Source organism: Heterocephalus glaber, unplaced genomic scaffold (genome assembly GCF_053883595.1).
Source record: "Heterocephalus glaber isolate CG9 unplaced genomic scaffold, H.glaber_assembly_v1.0 deba00000347, whole genome shotgun sequence".
NCBI lineage: Eukaryota > Metazoa > Chordata > Mammalia > Rodentia > Bathyergidae > Heterocephalus > Heterocephalus glaber.
Genome location: NW_028258143.1, coordinates 42,549,303 through 42,568,458, shown reverse-complemented (window position 1 = coordinate 42,568,458; position 19,156 = coordinate 42,549,303). Strand labels below are relative to the sequence as shown.

General features: G+C 34.0%; 1 protein-coding gene across 8 annotated transcripts in view; it reads left to right on the top strand.

Moving 5' to 3' along the window:
- The window catches only part of Kcnh7 (potassium voltage-gated channel subfamily H member 7), a 475,266-nt gene that overhangs the window by 420,096 nt on the left and 36,014 nt on the right, over positions 1-19,156 (top strand). For all 8 annotated transcript variants that reach the window (XM_004835849.4, XM_004835847.4, XM_004835848.4 and 5 more), the window contains one exon: positions 5,492-5,691. In XM_004835849.4, coding sequence (XP_004835906.1) covers positions 5,492-5,691 — 200 coding nt within the window. The remainder of the gene's footprint in view (positions 1-5,491; positions 5,692-19,156) is intronic.

Here is a 19,156-nt window from a genome sequence, read left to right as displayed (position 1 = left end):
GTATAGCAAACTAAACTCACATTCCACATAACATTGTTTGTTTGAATAAAAGACTTGGTTCTAGAAAATTTAATCTCAACAAGACTGTCTAAAGCTTAAAGTTGCACAGGAAAAAGCTTATAGCTACTCCTGGAGAATTCTGTAGTTACCTATGTGTCATAAATTAAGGAAAAAGATAAAATTAAGACATGAAACTTCATAGTAGTAAGAATGTCCCTGTAATTTGCTTAGGCATTTGATATTCAGGGGTGTGTTTGAGCCTGATAGTCCCTAATTATATTAGAAATGATTTAGTTTTTTTCTCTTTCCTATATTTTTACACTAAGTATGTATTCCTCACACCTATGAATGGCCTAACATTGATCTAAAAATAAAAAAACAAAAATTAAAAATATAATGTAAAATATTGTATATGTACTAAATGTAACTATACTGATTACCAGATTGAACTTTCATTATTCTTCAGTTTCTTTAATTTTTTACTCTGAAAGACAAATTTGAAGCCAAATTGTATAAATAGCAATCTGTTATCAATATTTTTATCAATTTATTGTTATCAATATTTTATCAATCAAGTAAACTATAAATAAAATATTAAAAACTATGCTGTAACTAAATTCAAATAATTCAAATATATAAACACATTAATAGACCCATTACTCAGAATGTATTTTGATTTGTACAAAAGCAGTCATCAGAGAATTAATTTTTTAAATGTACATAATTCAAAATCAATAACAAAGGAAAAGTTAAGCAATGACTAAATAAGTATAAATATAAATTATTACTGTATATTTTACCTAATTTTCTAAAATATAACAAAGTTTATACTGTATGTGAATCCTATAAATATCATATATATTTCATTTTTTAAAAACACACAACCTAGTTCAACAAAGGCACATGTCTTTATGTCCTACTTGACAAAAAACTTGGGAGAGTTTCTTGGTTTTGTAGCTTCCAGAAATGATGAGGGAACTGAAACTTTATCATCCCCCTATTAAATAAACAAAACAAAAGGAAACAGAAAACTAAACAAAGTATTTAAAGTAATTGTTTTCAGATATTGAAAATCAAGCAGGAAATTGTGATGCCTGAGAGAAGGAAAGGGAACAAGATGGCTCCATGTTGTCCTTAGCTTCCTGCCTGAAGGTATCTTCTGGACCATTATGAACAGTGAAGGGAAACCCAACCTTAGTAGACCACCACTGTCTTACTGAATTAAGCAAACAAGATCAGAAGTCATGGAGGCTCTGCTGCCACAATTTGCAATACAGACAATAAGAGAAGATATGACCAAGAAAAATTCAAAAATCTTCATGGTGTCCCCTCGAGTTTGTTGGTAAATACTAAAGGCACAAGTGCATGAGGTGAAAGTCCCCAAAGTCTGCAAAGAGTATCACAAGTAGAGTAAGCTGAGCAATTTCCAGAGCTCACCTGAGTGTGAGAAATACTCAGATTCAAACCAGCAGTATGGAAACGTGATTGAATATCCAGAGTATTCAGTGGAATATCAGGAAAATAATAACATGTACTAGGGTTAATGTAGTCCTTTGAAAAGCTTAAAAAGCAAACATCAACCAGTATAACTCAATGTACAAATGACTCAGCCACTTGCAAGAACAATGTCTAATGTCCGATGATTTTTTTGGATGAGACACAACAAGCATGGGAAACAAAAACAAATTAAAAAATAATCTGTTGGGATTTCATCAAACTAACAAAACTTATGCACAGCAAAGAAAACAATTGACAGAGCAAAGGAAACAATCTAAAGAATGACAGAAAATATTTACAAACTATACTTCTGATGAGTTAATATCTAAAATATATAATGAGTCAAAAAAGAAAACCTCAATACCAACAACAGCAACAAGAAGCAATAAACAAGGGGACATTTCTCAAAAGAAGACAGACAAATGGCTAACAGGTACAAGGCAAAATGCTCAGCACCACTAATCATCAGAGAAACAAAAATCAAATCTACAATGAACTATCACCTCAGTAAGAATGACTGTTATCAAAAAAGATTTTTTAAAAGACAAATGCTGGTAAGGATGTTGTGAAAGGAAAACCCTTGTGCACTGCTGGTGGGTGTAAATTAAGTACAGCACTATGAAAACTAGGACAGAGATATCTGCACCCTCATGTTCATTGCAGCATTATTTATAATAATGGAGAGAAAAAGAAATGGAAATGGAAACAACCTAAGTGTCCATTAATGAATAAATAGAAAATGTGACATATATATATATATATATATATATATATATATATATATATATATATACCATTCAGCCATACAAAAGAATGAAACGGCACTATGACAGTATAAATGGAATGGGAGATCATTACATTAAGTGAAATAAGCCAGCCACAAGACAAGTACCACACAGTCTCGCTTACATGTGAAATAGAACAAGTTGAAATTGAGAGTGGCATGTTGTTTATAAGGCTAGAAAGAGAGAATACAAGGGAGGGAGAAATGGAAAAGATTGTAATGAATACTAAGCTATGAATAGGAACAAGAAGGTCTGGCGTGCTATTGTACTTTAGAGTGGCTATCATGCACTATATTATCTCAAAAAAGCTAGAAGAAAGGAATTTGAATGTTTTCACCTTAAAGAAATGCTAAATGTTTGAGGAGATAGAGATATTTAACTTGATTGAAATAGTGCAATGCATACCCATATAAAAACATCATATAGCATCCTATAAATATGTATGGGTTTTATATTTTTACATATCAAATAAAGTAAATGAGTTTAAATTAAATTTTAAAAAACAATATTTAACATTTTTGGAGACAAAAAGGCAGCCTGGAACTATATTAATTTTATAGTAACCAGCATCCTTTAAAAATCAGTGGATAAGAAACAGGATAATATAGTACATAAGCAGGAGAAAAGTCAAATAATAGGAAACTGGAACAAACTAGAAAATGATAGAATTAAGAGATAATACCAAGTTCTTAAACAATTACGTTTGTGGAGTTCCCCAAAATGGGTGATGTATGTAGAAAAATACAGTTATCAGAAAATAACAGCTAAAACTTTTCTAAAATTGGTGAAACGATAAAATATAGATTTTTTAAATTGTGTCTTTATTAGAGTTTTTAAACATCATCAGGACAGAATTTCCTGAGACATGTATTTCAATTTTTCATTCAAGTACTCAACTACATACTTAGAATTTAGATTTTCCATCTCTTAAGGAAGTAGGAAATGCCTATTTACAACCTAAGCTAGTATTTGATTCATTTTGATACCAATATACAAATAAAACCAAAGTATTTATCAAAAGCTAAATAATAAGAATGTTTTCCTGAACTTTCTCATTCATAAAATAGGTGTTTCAGGTAAAATACCTGGCATTGATTATGTGCTCTCTAAGTCTATTTCCTGAGCATATGATAGGAATACTTTGAACACGTAACAGAACACATAAATATTTCTAATATTACACTTAGGATGAGTAAAATAATGAGTAAAATCTACTTCCCACTGAAGTCACAGAAACCAGTTTCTGGCAAATATTGTTAATTCTCTTCTTAATAAATTATTGATTTACTCAGATTAAAAACAGTTTAGACCTGCTGCCTCTTCCTTTGCAAAATAAAACCTAAACAGCTGATATATCAAGAGCTGATATACCAGAGAATTAATCTCTGCTACACATACCAACTCAGACTCAGCACAGAAGTTCTGAATTAGTCTGGATTCCCAGAGAAGCAGAATCAATAGATGTTGGATGGATGGATGAATAGATAGATAGATGATAGATAGATAGATAGATAGATAGATAGATAGATACATGTATACATACATATATACACATACATACATAGACAGATAGATAAATATAGAAATACAATGATTTATTATAAGAAATTGGCCTAGGCAGTAATGGAGAACTGATGATATTATTTAAGTCCAAAAACAAGAGAATACTTAATCCCAGCTCAGACACTCGGGCAGAGAGGGAATTCTCCCTTACTGCCCTTTTTGTTCTATTCAATCCTTAAGTGGATTGAATGGGGTCCACCAAAAATGGGGAGTTCAATCTGCCTTACCAGTCTACTAGTTCAAATATTAATTGCAACCAGAATAACCCTCACAGTTTCACCCAGAGTAATATTTAACCAAATCATATGAGCACCTTGTGGCCCAGTGAATTTGATATAAAATTAACTGTCAGGTCACCATAGTCTTAATCCCCTTAAATACCTCAAAAAGTAAATAAATAAAAATAAAAGAGTGCCAATTATTTCTCACAGACATTCTCTTACCTGAGACATACATGATAATCAAGCTTGATAATCAAAGGAGATAATCTGGAAAAGAAAGCAAATGCCCCCCAAAAAACATAATTTAACATAATTGAAATCTGGCCAAAATCTACATTTGGTAGAAGGCATTATTTGTAAAGTATATTTTTTTAAAAAAGCATAAGTTGAACGTAGTTGAATCAAATACTTCAATCTGTTTCATTGTTGTTGCTTGCCCCCACCTGTTTGGTACATTGCTTTTCTAGCACCTTAAATATACATCATTTCATCTCTTAGTACCTGATGGTTACCCAAAGATCTATATGCAGATTTTATGTCATGTGATTTTCTGTGTAGAATATACTGTTTCATTTTTAGAATAACTAGAAACTGAATACAAATATAAAAGGAAAAGAGAAAGTATACAAAGAGCTTATTTTAAATAATAAAGATTTAGCTCAAGAAGCACTAATGAGGTTATTCATACTATTGAATGCATAACAAAGGGTGTCATGGCAATTTTTCCATATAGATGAGGTACAGAAATGCATTCTTTATTCCTTTACAGAATTTAAATTGTACGCATTTTGTAAACCAGAGATGTCTTTCATGCAAAGAGAATTATGAAAATGAATTAGAATAAATCTTTAAATGTGCACAAATTAACACTCTAAGACAACTACATATTCCTTAAAACAATTGGGTATCCATTAGAAAATTCAAAGTATTCAAAATAAGTTTTAATTTATAATAGGTGTTCTACTTTAGAAGGTTGGATTTGAGGCGAAGAGGCACAGATAAGTTACAATTTAAAAATTGATATTTTAACCTCAATTCAAAAGGTGGCTTTTAACAATCCCTAAAATAAAATATATTTCAAGAAAAAGTATTTATGCTAACCCATGACATTACTTATTGCAAATAATAAAATGGGTCTTCTAAATGCATTTTATCTCTAGTTAATGCTCCTAGTCACAAGCTGATACTATACACAATCTGATTTTTTACTTTAATCTTAAATCAGTAATGAATTTGAATACTTTCCCTCTCTAGTTTTATCATGAAAATTATAAAATTTAAAGTCTTACTAGGTTAACTTCTTTTTTCTACCTGGCCCACATATTTGAACTAAGATAATCAAAATCTACATACTTGATATTCTAAGAAGATATACTATACTCAAATGCAGTGTCCCCTCATAACTTTGTTTTTTATCCAATCCAGCACTAATGTATGCAAGCATTTTTGGAAATGTTTCTGCAATTATCCAAAGACTATACTCGGGAACTGCCAGGTACCATATGCAGATGCTGAGAGTAAAAGAGTTCATTCGCTTTCACCAAATCCCCAATCCTCTACGGCAACGGCTTGAAGAATATTTCCAGCACGCATGGACTTACACCAATGGCATTGACATGAACATGGTATGTATTTGTTTCCCAAAACAGAAGCACCTCAGGTATTAGAGCTATAGCCAAAGTGAAAAGGCCGGTCTCACCAGCTTTGAACCCCTTGCTTTTGTTTTCCTCTCTCGGACGTTTATTTTCTTCCCTGGAGATAGTGTCTCATTCTCAATTCATGGCATTGCATGGTGCTATATCTAGTTATACTGTGTGGCAAAGGCATTATAACATGATGCAAACTGATATAACTGTGTGTAGTAGAGTTCCCACTTATGGTTAGGGAAAGTATTGCTTTAGCTAGGATTTGGACTTTCACTGTATGGTCTAGTTGCCAGCATCCAAAACAGTAGCTGGACCTATGGGTAATTAAAATTTGGCAAGTGAATTGTAACAATTTTGATGTCCCCAAACAGAAATCCAAAATTAATACATCTTAAAATACAGAAAATTTTGAAAATTGTAGGAGAGGACAGAGCGCTTATGTATTCTGTAAACATTTTCTGTTAGAGAGTTTCATGCTTCTTTTAACAATAGTTCTTCTGTATTTTAAACAATTAACTATGTGCCCTTTTAATCTGCTTGGTTTAATGAATGTTTCCTTTCAAGGAAGAAGTATGGATTCCTTCATACATTTTAAACAAATTTGACATCAACAATCACTTGGCATATCCTCACTTCCTGTATCATTGGTCAAAAACTTAAAACAATTAACATAAATATGGTCCAAATAATTTTTTATTATTTTTATTATTATTCTTTTACCTTGCCTTTTGACTTTAGAGATTGATTGCTACCAATAAATTATACAACAAGTTCAAGTTCAATGATATAGAGCCATAGAATAGGAAGAAAGGACTAATATATGACATCTTCACACCTGACTACTCCTCCTCTGGGAAAGAACCCTGTTTTTGATAATTCTTTAGAAAATAAAATCACTCAAATTTAATTACATCAATTACATAATACAATGTTTGTGCAAGCAAACCTGTAAAATTTCGATGGATTTTTTTTTGTCCCACCAGAAATATTCTAACATAAACACAAACAAAAAAAAGATTCAAAATTAGCAGTAATGGTGCAAGAAGCATAGCAAATATTGTCCAACTTGAAAGACACATTTATATAAGTTTTTCATAGCTGCATGTGATTTATTTGACTGAGAAATAAAGAAATATTATTACATTTCTTTGAAGAGCTAGTCAAATTAGTACATTTCAGACAAAACTGTTACTGAACTACATGAGTTAAGTCCAATGATCCCAAAGTTCTCTGTGAAAAAAAAAAATCACCTAATAAACTGATTTCCCCAAGGGGACTTTTTAATCTTGCAAGAAAGAGCAACTACATATTGGTTACTTTTACATATTCCATTAGTGTTATTATTTAACAAAAGTATCAGCATTAAAACCTATTGGGTAAGCTCTACTGCTGGGTTGGCTGAAGCAGTGTCAAGAGTTTTTAATCAGAAAAATGTGTCATCAATTTTATTGCTCCATACTGCCAGATTACTTCAAAAAAAAAGTAGTGCAACAATTATTTATTTTACTTTCCCTCTCCAGAAACTCTAGTTTTACAACCATTTTTGTGATAAAGTCTATTTTGTGACAACTATTTACCTTACATTGTTTGACTTTATTACCTATGAATATGGTTTATATACCACTTGCCTATTTACAATGTACTTATGAAAGATTTATCTCTTTCCTGTCTGCTTCACACCTTAATACATGGAATCACAACACCCACCGGTAAGAACAGGAGGTATTTATATCCAATTTAATTCTCGTGTAAATTCTTGTGGAGAACACCCTTGTTATCTGTTAGGCTTAGAGCTTGTTAAGTGATTTCCAATGTTAGTTCTGATCTTTTGCATGATGTAGCAGAGGAAATACAAATCAAGAAACTGGGAAAGATAACATGGAAGAGGCCAAGTACAGAAAAGAAGCTCTTAATCTTAATGACTACTTGACCTCTAATAATATTTATATACAGTTTCCCATTTACCACAAAAATCAACTTCTCTGCCCCAATTTCCACTCTGGTAAAGGTTATGGGTATACGGTTTGCATTAGATAACTGTCATGAAGAAAATGTCATTCTTTTTCATCGTCCTCTATTTTCACGATGTAGGTGCTTTTCTTTCCTCTCATCTGCATGCCAGTATTACATGATCCCGGAACGTGTGAGCTCTGAACCATGTGCCGCTGAATCTTGCATGTGGTTTTGAGAACTTGACTTGCACGAACTTCTTGTATGTACACAGTGTCTGCATTTCTCATTTTGTGACTGCAAAGTGAGTAAAAAACATTAAAGTGCAAGATAACTCTGAAAATTCAGCAAATGGAAGATGCTTGCTTTTTAAACATGATATGCAAAACAAAGTTGACTAGGGAAAAGCAATTGTATTCTTAGACTATTGAGAGGTAAAAGAAAAAAACTCAAAGTGGACTTTTTACCTCCAAAATCACATTGTTAAAATCCTTGTCTCAATTTATTGTTAACTAAATTGTAATTTAATAACAGTTGAAAACTATTTAAATTTATGTATTGTAGTACATAAAAATATATCAAACTGTTACATTTTACATCAGCATTCCATATTATTTCATTTAAGTATAACCTTAAATATAATTTCTTATGAAACATTTCAAGTCATTTTTGCTATTCAACCATGTCCAAATGCAGTACAAGGTTTTCAATCACATTGTATTAATGAACTTAAAATTATTTTCATGACCTAAAACATTTGATTGCTTGGTACACCACAAACCAGTAGAGGAGAATTGACCTAAAAAATGTGGTTATATTCCATATTTTCTTCATCTTTTATTTTTTGTGAAAACTATTGCCAGAATTTCCCAGAACTTAAAATATTCTGGAAACAATTATGGACTCCTTTTCGGTTGAATCAGAAAGGTTCAGATACAAAAAGGAAAGAGCCAACATAATGAAATAGTGATAAGAATACGTCCTTTACATTCTAATTTATGGTTTAGGATTGTAAATATTAACTCAAAGATGTTCACAGGTTAACTCTGGAAAATCCTTTTCTTTCTACGTGCAGAAATTTTGCTAAGAATGAGAATATCCTTTCTCACATTAGGGTTGATGTCATCTCAAGTAATTTCCACAATGAAAGCCTTCTTCTGACACAGTCTGAAACTCTCTGAGCTTATCCAACATTGTTTTAGTTATAAAATTACCTAATGCAAGTCATCCTCCATGCCAGGGTAGAACTAAGTGTCACTACATCACACACAAGAGCCTAGTTTAAATGAAGAACAGCCCTGATGCTCTGTGTATCCTTCTGGATGTAGAGAAGTAAGCCATTTCAGACAGAACCCACTTTATAGCTTGATATTAAACTAGCATGGAGGAAAGGCCTTTACAAACATTTGATGGGGAATTTATTCCTTCCCTAAAAATGCTGTCCTTTCACACACCCAGGTAATCCCTGAATAATAAAAATACAGGATAGGGATTCCAAAGACCCAACAACTAACTCTCAATCTGCCACTACTCTTGGACAAGTCACTTAACCTCTGCAGTTTCATTAAACTCACCATTTTCAAGTATCTTTAAAGCACCAGTACTCAAATATATGAAATGTATAAATTACGAAAGCTCTCATGCCTGAGGATGGCAACTCAACTCTATCTGCTGCCCACCTGCTGGCCTGTAGTGAACATCTGAATCTCCCATATAAAACATCTAGTTCTGGATAGGGGTGACTCCAAAATTACTGGACTAGGTGGGTGGAGAAATGCTGATGGCAAAAAACCAGAGGCCATTTCAGGTAAAAACAAGGACAAGAGTCCTCGGAGCACTAGTATAAGGCAGAATTAGGTAATCCAGAAATACCTTTGTTTCATTTATTTTAGGAAGAAAGTAGAGTAACTGAGTGTTTTCTAGATGGGAACATTCATGGAGAAAATTCTGAGAGGCAGACATAGAAAGGATATGGAGTAAGGGCTTTGGAAGGGGAATGGTTCCTCAGCAAGGTAGTGAGATAAGCTTTTCTTGAAGATAGGTAGGGAAAAAAGAGAGAAGGTGAGGATGTTGGCTGTGAGGCATAAGAGAGGAATTCAACAGTACTTGTACTGCATGTTCCAGTCTCCCAGGTCAAGCAAAGACTAAACTCTTCAAAAGCAGAAAATGCAGGACAGGACTTGAGCTGAAACAGGGGAGGATTTTTGGAGATTTCAACTAAGAATCAGGCTAATACCCTAAAAATACTTAGAATTACGGTAAATTCAGTGACATACCATGCATTTGTCATAGACCAAACAAATCAAACCAATCAAACTGGCAAAGAGAATAAGAAATGAAATATTGCTTAATAGAAATCTTCATTTCTTGGAACTGATATGATTTCTAAGAAGCATTTTGATAAAATCTGATTTCCTTTACTTTCACAACTCTTCTAGTTTCTGTTGTTTGTCAGTGTACCTGCCACTGTGAGCACCAACCTCCTGTCTGCATCCAGTCTCTCCTGAATCTAAAACTGTTAATAACCATTCCCTATACTGAATAACTTCATTTTAAGGTCACAGTGCCTTGATACACCAGAATTAAATATAATAGTGTAAGCTTGAACTTTTATTCATTTCAGCAACTCAGAAAAAACGATCCTTTTAACACTAAACCCCATCACTAATATAAAGGCAAAACATAAAATAGCATTATTTGCTTTCAAATATATTGTTTTTATCTATTTTACCTTTTTCTAAAGATCTACACTGAAGTCTATAAATATAGTAAATGAAAAGAGCTTAACTGTATCATGGAACTAAAATAACATTACTGAAGAGGATACCTTCAGTAAGTCAAGGTGTTGCATTCTTGTAATCCCAGCTACTTGGGAGGCTGAGGCAGGAGGATTGGAAATTTAAGGCCAGCCTGGGAAAATTAGCAAGAACCTATCTCAAAAAACAAAAAGGGCTGGTGATGTAGCTCAGTGGCCCCTAGGTTCAATCCCAGCCCCAAACAGTGCCCTCAAATCTAACTAGTCCTCCACATACTTAAAAATGGCCATGGATATTGGCAAAAACTTTCATTTATATAACAATGACCCACAGGATTAGTGTGCATTCTGGTTTTCTGTAAACACCCAGTTACCATTTAGGAGTTGAATTTTCAGCACATTGCACTTGAAAGGATGTTTTCCTCCACATATTGTTTGACAGAAATTTCCTGGATAGGTAGTAAACTTTTGCATTATTAAAACACAAATATATCATCACTCTTGATCATCTAAGGTAGGCAGCCTCTGAAAAAGTATGTGCTTAAGAAAAGGCAAAGTTCACCTGTCCTTGTTATTTTACATGAAGGCTACTTACCCTAAATTCAAAAATATCATCAGAACAATAAATCCAACTGGAACTCTCAGACCTGAACAGTATCAGAGGCTGCGGTGTTTTCAGGTTACAAGTGGTACCTATTCAGTCATCTCTCACAGGTGATGATACGAACATCATCCTATTCTCCACCCATCATTGGGAAGAACTTAGATACAGCTAGCATCTCACTGCTTCCATGCAAAGTAATTTCTTCAAGGATGCAATGCAAACATTAGCAGTTTCTGAGCCAAGAGAAATAAGAACAGCATGGCCTGGGGCTTTCCATATTATGACCAGGCACTGCACTAATGCTTACTAGAGACCCCTGCAGTTAGATTCCAGTACCCTGGGCAGTATACAATGCAGGCCTGAGAAATAAATACACTAAGAGACTGAACTAAGAGAGAGAAACAGGGTGCCAGGATGACCAAGCAGGGTGCCTGTGCAACCGACAAAGGTGCTGGCCAGTCCCAGGCACTGACTTTTATTGGCAATCAGTTGGGTAAAGGCAAGCTACCTGCAGTTTCTATGTAAATTAATGTAAATAAGGCTCATAAAGAACTAGACAGAGCATTCTCAAATTAGGAATAGAATAGACAAAATATATGGCTGTAATTAGTCAGAAGGTTTTAGTTATGGGAATGGAATGTGGGTATGAGTTTTTCTGACCTCTGCACATAGGCTTCAGCTGGACTCGCTGCTCAAAACAAGCCAACTGTGGGGTTAACTTCACAGCCTGCTTTGGACATAATCAGTACTACAGTCCTCTGCATAATACTGCTGAGGCAGTGAGCACACTTGGGCTTCAGTTACTTCATAATCACCATCATTCTCCTTACAGGGGAAGGTGGAAATGGTGTCTGAAATTGTTTTTATGCCCCTGAAAAATAATGGTCTTGTTTGAAAAGAGACTCTAGAGTACAGTTTCTTCTGTTGAAAAGTAGAATGTGTTTCAAAATACTTTCTTTCGAGGGGTAGGAATAAAGAAGCAATGCAGACTTAATTCAGTTTCAGATCACTTAATATGGGTTAAGCCAACAATAAAAATAGATCACCAAAGTACAGTTATAAAATCTTCTTTGGAAATATGATTTTGTCTTTTTTAGTTCATACTGGAGTTAACTCAGCCTGTCTCAAGCTTAAAGAAATCAAATCATCCATAATGCTCCCTATAATAAAAGTCCAATATTTTCTTCAGTAGAAGAAATACGTCCAAAATGAAAAGGGAATCTATGCTATACCCCTATCACTTAGTTTATCTATAAAGGCAATAAATACAATAAATGGGAAATATTTTATGTCTCATCACACTCTTAGCAAACTTTTAAAACTCCAACTTGCTTGACATCTAGAGCAAGTCAAAATAGCTGAAGAAATCATGGACAAAGTGTGAAATTTTAGTTCTCCCAGAAATAAAATTTTTTAATATATTGTGTCTCACCTTTCAGTTTAAAAAAACAGATGATTGTCATTCTATATGCCTCCCAAAATGTTGATAATTCAAAAAAAATTTTCTAAAATGTAGTACATGAGAAATGTTTCTGAAACCATAAAACTTGATTTAAATTTGAGATACTATTTTAAGTACAAGATGATATTTTAAGTCACTTTTTCATCTCCTGGCTGACTGCATTTCCTTTTCCCTTACTCTAAGAAAGCTCAGGTCATCTACAACCAATCCATTTGGGAAGAACTATTTGCAGAGTATGCAACAGAACCAACTGTGGTTATATTTTGTTCATTTCTTCCACTACTACTTCTCTCAATTAATGGAAGAAGGGTAAAGAGGAGAGGCCCTGAAATTGTTTCTCAAGATGCTAATCCCTCTTATTGTGCTTAGAAAACATAATAGTTTCAAGGTTTCCCCTGAGACCTCATTTCAGAAATCCTAAGGTACCCTTTTAAGTCAGGTTTTCACTGAGTTAGCAGAAGGACTCCAGACCCTAGGTTAGTAGGACGTAGTATAACAATAAATCCCATCTGCCCTCACATCGTCACGATATCCCACTCATCTTTAGCCATACCTTAATTTGAGTCAGGGTTAAAGTTTAAGTTTCCTTCTGAAGGGGGCACAACCCAGTATTGTTGTTAACTCTAGTGGCAGGAGAGGGAAGAGAGGGTGTAAGAAGGAAGATTCTGTTTTGATTTTCAAGGAATTTTTACTGGTATTAAACTGATTCAGGATTTATGTACCTGATATGTCGATGTGTGACGGAACCTTGATTTGCTCATATATATTATTCCTTAGTGGTATAAACCATATGCTAAGTATTGATAAGTTACATGCAGAATATGAGTTGATTCTCCCATACTTATAAATATTTCCACAATCATGGATTCCATAATGCTCTGCTTTCCCAACACTATGGTCAGATAAGACAGTCTTTGCAATACAATAATTTATTACTCTTATTGGTTCCATGAAAGGAAAAATGTAAATAAAAGAAAGTACCTGACAAAGTAATTTGAGCTTCAATCTAGTAATGTTATATGTAGGGTAAAAACTGCTAAAAGAGTTCACCTAGGGTAATCAGTGGTTAAAATATAGTATTAAACATGTAATTACCAAGGGAACATGAAGTATGTTTGTTTCCCATAAATATCTTAATGCCTAACCTAAGAAACAATATAATCTAGAGCAATCTAGAAATTACAGAATACATTATGTTAGGACATTAGCCTCTGGAAACAAACAAAAAAAAGCTCAATTATCTTGTAAGTGTTAAAGATTTAACAAAAGTTGAATTTCCACATGAAAACAATGGTTCTACTGGAATCACAAAGTGCTATAAAATATTAAAGCTGTACTCTAGGGCAGAGATTTAAGATTTAATATATTATTTGCATAATCTATTTGATAGTCATGCTTGAGGTTTTAGCGCTTCATAGGGAGTGTTAATTTGTGTTTTGATTAATCCTAGTTTGTCAAGATTTAAGTATACTTAATGACCCAGAGAATTTCCCTAGAAAATTTCCTAATGACAGTTAACATAGCCACCAAAGTTGTCCATTTGATTAATCTGCTATTTCAGAGAACCATTTGCAACACTCTGACTGTCTTTCTAAATGTGCCCTATTCAGCCTGAGAATGTTCCTGTCAGCAGCTACACTAATTGAAACAAATAAAAAAACATACATCACAACATAGGTTAACCCTGCCTACTCTCAGAATATGAAATAGTCGGATTTAGAGTGTACATTTAGATTTATTTCAAAAAGTAAACACGGGTTTAAAGCACTGTGAAACAAATCAGGAGGTTTTGTTTTTTTTTTAAATTCAATTAGCTACAGTTCCAAACAATCTAAAATGTGTAGCCACCACAGGAGTTGTTTTTGCAATAGGACTGAGAAACACTAAGCATTGTATCTTATGTCTTAAATCTGAACAAAAAGTAAGTTTATTGTCTATATAAATGTGTTTATTTAGAAGTTATTATGTTCTATCAGAGGCCAGTTAAAATTTGATTAAGGTAATAAATATCTCTCTTTTCTTCTTTAAATGTGATAGAATGATAACATGTCCAAAAAAGAAAAGAAAAATCATTAATTAAGCTATTTCTCTGCTCAGATACTGTTGCAGTCAGGGTTTTGGTAAGATAACACATTTACTACAGGACACATAGTTTATAGGATTATTTTATGATAATTAACCAAAGAATCAAATGCAAAGGAGTGCAAGAGATTAACCACACACTAGAGGCCCAAAGAATCCAGCGGAGGAGGGCCAGAGATTTAGCTCGGTGGTGCCATTGCCTGCCTCGCAAGCACAAGGTCCCGGGTCCGATCCCCAGTACCAAAAAAAAAAAAGAATCCAGCCGAAGGCCTAAATCCCAGCAATGTCCCACACAAGTCCAGCTGAAGGCCTAGAGTCCAAGGCAATGTCCTCCACGAGTCCAGCCAGTGGCCTAGAGGCCATGGCAATGCCTCATGCTTGTCCGTATTAAGGATCTGCACCTGGAAGGCCCAAAGGCCAGTGGTGGAAGCCAGAAAACCTATGCCAGTGAGTTGAAGGATTTGTGTCACCAAGCTGAGGGATCCACTTTGGAGCCAGGAAGTGATGCTCACAGTGAAGATTAGAGCTCCCCCAACAAGAACAGCAGTGACAGAGGCCCCAAGCTCCTCCTCCAATGAGAACAGCCTAGTTCACATTAGGAAAAGCATCCACAGCAAGCTTCTATTAGAAAATCAACAGGCCGAGATCTTCCCCTCCAGTTCTCTTTTTATGGCTATTGACAACAATCCTCAAGTGGATCTTCCATTCCCAAACCAAGCTGATTCAGTTTAGCTGGGTGTAACAAGTTGACCAGTAATCTGTTACAGATACAAATGACCGCAATTCAGTACATAAACACTCAATTATAACCTGTCATGGGCCTAGATCAAACTTGTTTTTCATTTATGCCCTATATGTAAAAGCCAGCACAATTGTTTAATTAGTAAAAATTTACATTTAAGAATTAATTTATTAAAAAGTTAATGGGACATATCTAATCAGATATTTAATGCTTATGTTAACATATTAACTTCAGCAGCCATTCATTGTTATTATTGAGAATATGTGAATTCACATACTACATAATTGCAAATATTAACAGTACTATAATTTGATTATGTGTCAGCATATACACAGTGTGACTAAAAATCAAAAATATGGTGAATGTTCAGATAAGATTAGAAACTTTTACTACAGCAAAAGAAACACACTGCCATTAATCCCCCTTAAAATACTCCCCTCAACGCAAACACATTTATCCCACTATTCTTGCCAGTTTTTGAAGCAGTTCCAGAAGTCATCTTACATGAGTGTCTTTCCACTATGTGACCAAAAATACAGTGAATGCTGCTGCTGACTGACATTCACCAGAAATGCAGTCTCATAAAAACATGACTCTATGTTGTCATCTGCCTTATTTACCTGATCTGTCACTGTGCAACTTCTGGCTCTTCCCCAAAGTCAAAATGATTATAAAAGGTAAACATTTTTATTCGATTCAGGACATCAAGGCAGCTACTATAGCACAACCAAAGACACAAAAGAAGACTTCTAGATCTGCTTCAGAAAATGACAAGAATGATGAGATAAATGTGTTCAGAGGGAGGGAAATTACATATTTTGAGAGAGAATAATGGCAATGTATCATCCTTTACTCTAGTAAATTTTTAAATAATTTAAAATTCACTGTATTTTGAGAGAGATTAATGGCAATGTATCTTTTACTCTAGTAAATTTTTAAATAACATTCACTGTATTTTTGTCACACCTTATGTATCTCTTAGGAGAGTTTAGAATGTTTAATACTTACTTCTAAATTTGTAATTGATTATTTGATATATGTTTATTATGTAACCATTTTTCTCTTTCTTTGATATGTGTGATTTATTTAATGGGTTTTATTTGATTTAATAATGCTATCTTGGGTTGTTTGTGTTTAAATGTCTTTAAGTTTTGAGTCCTCTAGTACTAAACTACAAAATGTATTTCTTATAACAATTAACAGATAGCATTGCATACTTATTGAAATGAACAAATTCTAAGTGCAAGTCATAATTTGATTCTGAGCACCCTAAAGAACCTTATTCACATAAATTCTAGTAAAGGGAAATTACTCTTGCATTTATAAATTATTCAGGTGACTTTATATCAAAATAGAGATACAGGATTTCTGCCAACCTTGAAAAAAGTTTTCCAGAACTTCAAAAAGTTTAAAAAATCTGCTTGATGCCAGCCAGTATTAGAAAAATAAAATCAGAGCTTTTCATTCATCTTCAATTAACTGTTACTTGACGGTTCATTTGAACAGCCATTAATAGTATAAATATAAATTATAGATCTCCAAGTTTGACATGAGGAATGAAATATGAGAAATTATGTTGCCTTTGTAAAAATTTGTTTTAGTCTGGGTATTTGTAAGAAAGTTTTGAGGAATGGTGCATTTTCAGAACACATTTTATTCATAGCGATGCTCCATAGCCTAGTGTCTGACATACAGTAAATATTTTACAAATATTTGTTAAATGAGTCAGAACTGGCTTTCCAAGCTACAATCTATATGACTGATTCTGGGTAAATATCTACTCAAAAGTATCTCTTACTTCTCACTTTTTTCAATGTATTTCTGTATCAATTCCACTGCATCTTTCTTTTGACTGTACATAGTACCTTTACTGAACAATAATTCAGATTATAATCCTGATGATTTATTTGAGACATCAAAACTATTGGGCAACTCTCATTGAGTTTTACTTGAGTGGCTAATGTGACTAAATTAAGAAAGTTCAGGCCTAACACCACACAAGAATTCCTTAATCTAGACAAGTTTATGCTAAACTCTCTGGAACCTCTTCCTATGAAAACAAAGGCTCTATTGCACCTCCAACTTCATGCACTCTTTCCCAATGGATGTCACTTCTAATAGGATGAATGTTAAGGACAAAGGAAATTTCACAAGGCAAAAACTTTCCCCAGTAGTCTTAAACTGTTGTCAGTGATTCCAAGGCTGCTGGAATTCTAAGAACATCTTTATAAATTTATTTTATTAACTGCTTACTTTCAAAAAGAATTTAAGGCAAGTACAAGGAAAAGCTCAGTGCAAGTAAGCCAGAACATTTAAGAAGCCAGAAATAGGAAAGAAGAATACAGACATGCAAGGAAAAAGAGTTCTTAAACTGGTGATATATGGAACACAAAATATTTAAACTTTGCTGAAGTAATAGAACACAAAAATAGATGTAAATTTTCCTATCAGGTACACCAAAGTGAAAACACAGTGAGGTGTATGTCTATCAATTTCCAGCAAAAGTGAATGTACCAGTTCTACAGAAACAATGAGTATGTGTGACAAAAAATATGATGTCAGAGGTAAATTTTCTATTAAATTATCTACTATGCACAGGATGTTTACATACATTTTCATATGTAATCATGGCCACAACTCTGTGAAGTTGATGTTATTAATTTAATTCTAAAAAGATGAAATTGAATCTCAAAGAAGTTAAATAATTTGAACAATTTCACAATTAGTAAGTTACTTCATTAGAACTTTAGCTCACAGCTGTCTAACTGCGTAGCTCATAGAAGATACTCAAAGCAGTGGGGAGTCCCATATCTATCTCATCTCCGCCTTCCAACTCAAAGCATACACACACACACACACACACACACACACACACACACACACATAACTTTTGGGAATTTTTTGGTCCTGTTACCAGGCTTCACTCAGGAAGATTTCAGGGAAAATCTCTGAAATTGAAATTACAAGCTCAGTATTCTCATTCCAATTTTACAGTCACAATTACACCCCCATTTCTGTGAAATATAAAATGCCTTCTTGTATTTTATTACAGCATATACCTACGTCTTTTATTTTTTTGAGGCAGGGTCTCACTATGTAGTTTAGGCTGGCCTTGAACTCACAGCAAACCTGCTGCCTCAGCCTCCTGAGTGGTGGGATTACAGGTGTGCACCACCATGCCCAGCAACCTATATTTTAAGAGAAGAATGCACATACCTAATTTGTTACATATTGTGATGTTCTATTCATCTTTATCAGCATGAGATCATTTATGAGTTATGCTGAGACTATAAAAGTTGGCCTCAGAGAGAAATATGTCACATAAAGACCAAAAAGCTGAGGTACTTTTGTCCTAGATGAGTCTCAAATATAGTGGCAACCATCTCAGAAAATAGGATCTAAACTTAGCTCAACTTTGGTCTGGCACCACTTGCCAAAGAATCCAACGTGACTGTTTAGTTAGTAGCAGGGATCAATGGCACAGAGAATTAGTTCCTGGAAAGAAGTTGAGTTGCTATAGGAGACTATCAAAAAGTGGGGAGAAAGGTGCCACTTCAGAGATAAAACTAATGACAAGACAAATTACATTAGAGAGGTCGTTAGTCCCAACAGGAAATTGGGCAGAGTCCAGTCATATAGGCCAATCGTGAAAGGCACAGGTAAGGGGAGACTTTGCCCATGAGTGCTCAGGGACTCGTATCAAAGGAAAGCTCCTTTCTTTTGGACTTGGGGGAGGTGATTTCATCTTCAGGATGAAAGTAGGAGCAGCATGGAGCTGGGTAAACAATGTCTGACAGTTGGCACCTTATTTGTTGGTAATTTATAACTAACTTCAGTATTCTTATGGGT